This window comes from Nelusetta ayraudi, unplaced genomic scaffold (genome assembly GCF_046127955.1).
Source record: "Nelusetta ayraudi isolate G7.1 ecotype Tasmania unplaced genomic scaffold, CSIRO-AGI_Nayr_v1 ptg000229l, whole genome shotgun sequence".
In the NCBI taxonomy this organism is placed as follows: Eukaryota; Metazoa; Chordata; class Actinopteri; order Tetraodontiformes; family Monacanthidae; genus Nelusetta; species Nelusetta ayraudi.
The window spans coordinates 232288-237780 of record NW_027466278.1 but is presented as its reverse complement, the minus strand read 5'-3'; the positions used below and the strand labels follow the sequence as shown (position 1 = coordinate 237780).

The 5493-nt window shown below is 54.7% G+C and overlaps 1 protein-coding gene across 1 annotated transcript; it reads left to right on the top strand.

The window, feature by feature from the left end:
* Nucleotides 1–781: 781 nt before the first annotated feature.
* Nucleotides 782–4556, top strand: gje1a (gap junction protein epsilon 1a). The gene is made up of 4 exons (XM_076016499.1): nucleotides 782–940; nucleotides 2203–2385; nucleotides 3617–3814; nucleotides 3954–4556. Exons 1-4 carry the CDS (start codon nucleotides 911–913, stop codon nucleotides 4149–4151), a joined length of 609 nt encoding a protein of 202 aa, XP_075872614.1. The 5' UTR covers nucleotides 782–910; the 3' UTR covers nucleotides 4152–4556.
* Nucleotides 4557–5493: the final 937 nt, after the last annotated feature.

Genomic DNA, 5493 nt, shown 5'->3' with positions numbered 1-5493 from the left:
TGAAGACGGCAGGTCACTTCCTGTTTGTGCCACCATCCACTTCCTGTATGGAAACCACACGGACACGGACACACCCATGGTGGTGGTGGTGGGGGAGGAGGAGGAGGAGGTGGGCGCCTGCTGCAGGGAGGTGCTCTCCAGGATCAGGGAGTCCATCTGGACCGGCCGGACCGGGCCTGAGGTTCTGGTCCAGGTGGAGCGGTGCCGTCGCAGATGGAGCTTCCTGAGTGGGCGTGGCTTGGTCTGAACTCGATGTTCTCTCAGCAGCTTCAGAGAACTTTGAGGAAGCACTCACTGCCAGCAGCCGCCCCCCCAGCCTCACTGTGTGTGTGTGTGTGTGTGTGTGTGTGTGTGTGTGTGTGTGTGTGTGTGTGTGTTGGCCACGGGATCCGGTCCCACTGCTGTTGGTGAACAGCCACCAGTCCGAACCGGACCGAGCACCCGAGTCGAAGGGAACTTGCGAAATTAGGCCTTTAATCTTGAAATGTTTTATTTTATTCACGAAATTTTCAAAATGGAAAGTTATTAAAATAAATCAAATAATAATAATCCAAATTGGAAGAGGTGGAAGCAGAACCTAACCAACATATATTGCAATTACAAATGATAGAAAAACTGAAACAATCATTTGTATTTCAGAACTTTATTGAACGAGAACTGCAAAAAGTTTACATTCACTAAATGTCCTCGAACCTGCCCTCCCCCTCCCTCCTCCCTCCTCCCCCCCTCCACCCCTCCACCCCTCCCCACCCAGCCCCCCCTCCCCTCCCCCTCCCCCTCCCCCTCCCCCTCCCGGAAGTGGCTGCTCCTGCCCCGGGCCGGGGTCTCTGAGCGCGCGCTGCGCCCGCGCGGCTCCCTCCTCCCGCAGCTGGCATGAGTTTGGGCGCGGCGGTCGCACTCAGAGTGGGGGATGAACAACACGCCGCCTGGATTACGGTTGGTGTGTGGACTTGATTTCTCTTTGCTGTCGTCTGTCCTCTGTGTTGGCGCCACGGCGGGGGGGCCGCCATGCTCTTCCAGAAGTATTTACAGTGCAGGGTGTGTTTGACTCCCGTCATCTCGGCCGCCGTGTGACGTCACCGCACCGTCTCCCCAGCTGCTGCTGCTGCTGCTGCTGCTGCTGCTGCTGCTGCTGCTGCTTTGTCGCCTGTGTTGACTTGGTTCAAAAGTGCTTCATGTGTTTCCTTCCTGCCGCTGCTGCTGCTGCTGCTGCTGCTGCTTCTGCTGCTGCCGCTGCTGCTTGGTATTTTTCATGTTTTCACACCATCACTGTGTGTGTGTGTGTGTGTGTGTGTGTGTGTGTGTGTGTGCATTGTGTGTGAGTGTGAGTGTGTTTTCTGCTGACAGAGTTGTGCGAGGGATTATGAGTGCGGCCCCTGTTTGTCCTGCTGCTATTGAGCCGCTCATTGATGCAGATAAAGGAGCAGAACTCTCCATTGACACCGGCTTTGGAGGCCGCTGGGCGGGTGGGGGAGGGGTGGGGTGGGGGGGCAGCCAGCCAGCCAGCCAGCCAGCCGGCCAGCCAGCCGGACGGTAGGCCGACAGCAGCCGGGCCACCAGCACCGCCACCTCCTCCACCTGCAGCACCGCCATGTCCCTCAACTACATCAAGAACTTCTACGAAGGATGCGTAAGTAAGGCGGGTGCCAACCAGCAGGGGGCGGCGCCAACCAGCAGGGGGTGGCGCTGACTCGGTGATTGACAGCTGGAGGAGGAGGAGGAGGAGGGCGGGTTGGTGGGTGGGGGCCTCGGCTCCGGACCAGAGGGTGGCGCTCTCTCTCTCTCTCTCTCTCAAGGGTCTCTGCTGGGTCTCCAGGATGAGTCTGTGTGTGTGTGTGTGTGTGTGTGTGTGTGTGTGTGTGTGTGTGTGTGTGTCTGTTATTATTTTGTCCTGGAGATCCAGTCAGAGTGACTCCACACCTGCTGCTGCTGCTGCTGCTGCTGCTGCTGCCACATTCACCAACTGACAAAAGCTCTCTGCTCTTTGTCGCTGTGTGTGTGTGTGTGTGTTTGTGTGTGTGTGTGTGCGTGTGTGTGTGTGCGTGTGCGTGTGTGTGAGACTTTCATAGAAAATGTCAATGCTCAGAGGTGCTACACATGCATCTGTTTGTGTGCCATTCATTGTGTCTGACCTGGTTTTGTATGCGTGTGCGTGTGTGTGTGTGTGTGTGTGTGTGCGTGTGTGTGTGTGTGTGTGTCCAGCTCAGGCCTCCGACGGTGATTGGCCAGTTCCACACCTTGTTCTTCGGCTCGGTGCGGATGTTCTTCCTGGGCGTCCTGGGCTTCGCCGTCTACGGGAATGAGGCGCTGCACTTCAGCTGCGACCCCGACCGCCGCGAGCTCAACCTGTACTGCTACAACCAGTTCCGACCAATCACACCGCAGGTACGGCGGCGGCCACCGGAGGGCGCTCACCAGAGCTCGGTTGTTCTCGCCGCTTCGTCTCCTGAGCGCTAACGTGGTGGGAACGCAAGCAACGCCATGCTGCGCCCCCACGGCGCTGCGCCCCCGCCTGGTGGCAACCGGTACTGCGGCTCATAAGTCCCGCCCCCCCAGCTCCCCTTTGCTAGTGTGAGCAAATGGGAGGTGGATTTAAATCACTTAAGTCAGGAAGTCGCTCTGACTTTGTCATCGACCACTTCCTCTTTTCTTTCGCCAAACAATAACAGAGGGGGCGGGGCCACGATGATTGACAGTTTGGGTCTTCTTCCTCCTCCTTCCCCAAATCCTCGGGGCCTTTTCCACTTCCTGTCTGCTCACTTTGACCTTTGGGAGAATGTCTTCCCCAGCAGCCAGTGAGGCGGAGGGAACTTCCTGTCAGCCTCGCTGACCAATCACACGCCTGGCTGACTCGGTCACATGATCACAGCTGCACCTCTGCTTTTCTTTTCCTGCTTTTTTTAAAAATGTTATTGTGCAATAGGACAGATAGGGTTTTTTTTTTTTTTTTAAGTTTCCAATTCGAGAATAAAGATGTAAAAAAAGTAAAAAAAAAACAAAAAAAAGACAGAATTTCATGAAATTCTGCAATTAATGTCAACGTGAAGTCAGACAAGATGTGGAGAATGAAGTGAAAGACCGGCAGCACAATGAAAGTCATTTGCTTTTCCTCCCCTTAGAACAGTTCTCAAATCCAAAAGAAATCCTATGGAAGCCTGATGTTGACAATCCATGTCATTGTTGAACAAAGTGCATCCCCGTCACCACTGGCGTCAGCAGCGCAGCATTTGCTCTTTAGGCTGAGTGTGACCACTGGCAACCTTGGGAGAGGGAGGCTGAGCGGCGGAGCGCTGCAATCTAACATCTGACCAATAGATGGCAGAATTTCACACACTGTACCTTTAGAGTATAGGGCGGTGCACGATGGCAACTGACTGGGAGGAGCGAGTCCTCAACTATACCAACGAAGAAGAAGAACTAGATGCTGCTGCTTCTTCTCCGTAGTGTTACACACTGGCTCTTTATTGGCTTTTACGTGTGTGTGTGTGTGTGTGTGTGTGTGTGTGTGTGCGTCTGAGCATCAATTGTAAACGTAGCAGTTGAAAACACTGACTCTGAGTAGAACTTGTTGAATACTACATGGTACACGATACACACCGTACGGCGCCCCCTGCAGGTGTTCTGGGCCCTGCAGCTGGTGACGGTCCTGGTTCCGGGGGCCGTCTTCCACCTCTACGCGGCCTGCAAGAACATCGACCAGGAGGAGATCCTGGAGCGGCCCATCTACACCGTCTTCTACATCATCTCCGTGCTGCTGCGCATCATCCTGGAGGTCGTGGCCTTCTGGCTGCAGAGCCACCTGTTCGGCTTCCAGGTGAGGGCAGCGCTCCAGCCTGGCAGCAGACCGCCGAACTTTCCAAATCCTGTTTTTTTAATCGCTATCTGTGTGTGTGTGTGTGTGTGTGTGTGTGTGTGTGTGTGTGTGTGTGTGTGTGTGTGTGTGGCTCGGCCAGGTGCACCCGCTGTACATGTGCGACGCCAGCGCCCTGGAGAAGGCCTTCAACGTGACCAAGTGCATGGTGCCCGAGCACTTTGAGAAGACCATCTTCCTCAGCGCCATGTACACCTTCACCGTCATCACCATCCTGCTCTGCGTCGCCGAGATCTTCGAGATACTGTGCCGGCGGCTGGGCTATCTCACCAACCAATGACTGGGCGGCGGCGGTGGGCGGTGGCGGTGGGCGGCGCCAGCGCTCAACCTTCTCTCCCACTTCCTGTTGGGGCTGGACGGGTTTTAGCGGCCAGCCGCGAGTGAGGAGCTCCGCCTCGTGGAAGCGAGCGCCGTGAGTGGTGGTTGCACCAGGAAGGAGGAGACTGTGACAGTGTTCTTTTTGCCCTGTAGTGTTCGAGTGCTCGTCCCTCAGAGGGCCAGCAGGTGGCAGCGGCTGGCTCTGAACTGTTGCGGGGATGGAAAAAAAGGTTTCTGCTTTTCTTTTTCTTTTCATTTCTACCTGAAGACTGAGACACAGCCCCGAAGCTCCGCCTCCTCCAAAACACTCACACGCTGGCTCCTGAGGCTCCTCCCACCCCCACTCCCTCAGCCAATCGGCTCGTCTCGTGGGCGTGTCCGCCGCTGCGGCTGCTGCTGCTGCTGCTGCTGCTGCTGGTTCCAGCTCCTTCTGACGTCAGAGCGCCACCTCCTGCTCAGGAGGTTCTTCCTCGGAGAGCAGGAAGGAGGGATGAAGGTTGAAGGTGCAGGTGTCCACTGAGGGAGGAGAGAGCCGTAAAAAAGAGTTTGAAAGACAAATTTAACGGCAATTAGAGAGTAAAAATGAATTTTCTGGGATGAAAAAAACCTATATAGTGATTAACAAGTCTGAAATGAGAGTTGCTTTCGAGTGTTCAGCCTCTAGGGGGAGGCACTGAGACCAGAACAAAGTGGTTGTTGTCTCTTTTTTTTTCTATAGGACCTGTTTTTAAAGCTGGTTGGTTTACTGTCAGCGTCTGATTGGAGCTCCGTCGTCTCCTCCTGCCTGCAGCAGCTCCACCACTCCTCCGCTGGAAATGATTACCTCTCACCTTTTGTATTGTCACTTCTTTTTTTTTCTTTTTTTTTTTCTCTGTTTTTTTCTAATCAGACATCCATCCAACTTTTGTTATCAAGTTTTCAGCAGTGCGTTTTATCATCTCAGGTACAAAATAGCATCATCAGACAAAAGTGGAGACAAAAAAAAAAAAAAAAGAAGCCTGGTTTCAAATCTTCCCAAAGCTGTGTGTGGGGTGGGGTCTGAATTGGCTCCGCCCCCCTCCCCCATCCCCCCTCGCCCCTGCGGCTCTGGGAGGGTATGAAACCAGGCGTGCGACTCGGTTACTTCCTGTTTGTCTGACTTGTGCCGTCTGTCCAGAAGTTCTGACGCCGAGACGAAGAGGTTTGGCCTGAAGCTCTCAGCCAGGTGGGCGGGGCAACGACAGCCACTCCCATTGGACGGCTGGGTCTCAATGTGATGCCAAATGAGACCAAAGCTGAGCTTGGCTTGGCTTGGCTAGGCTAGG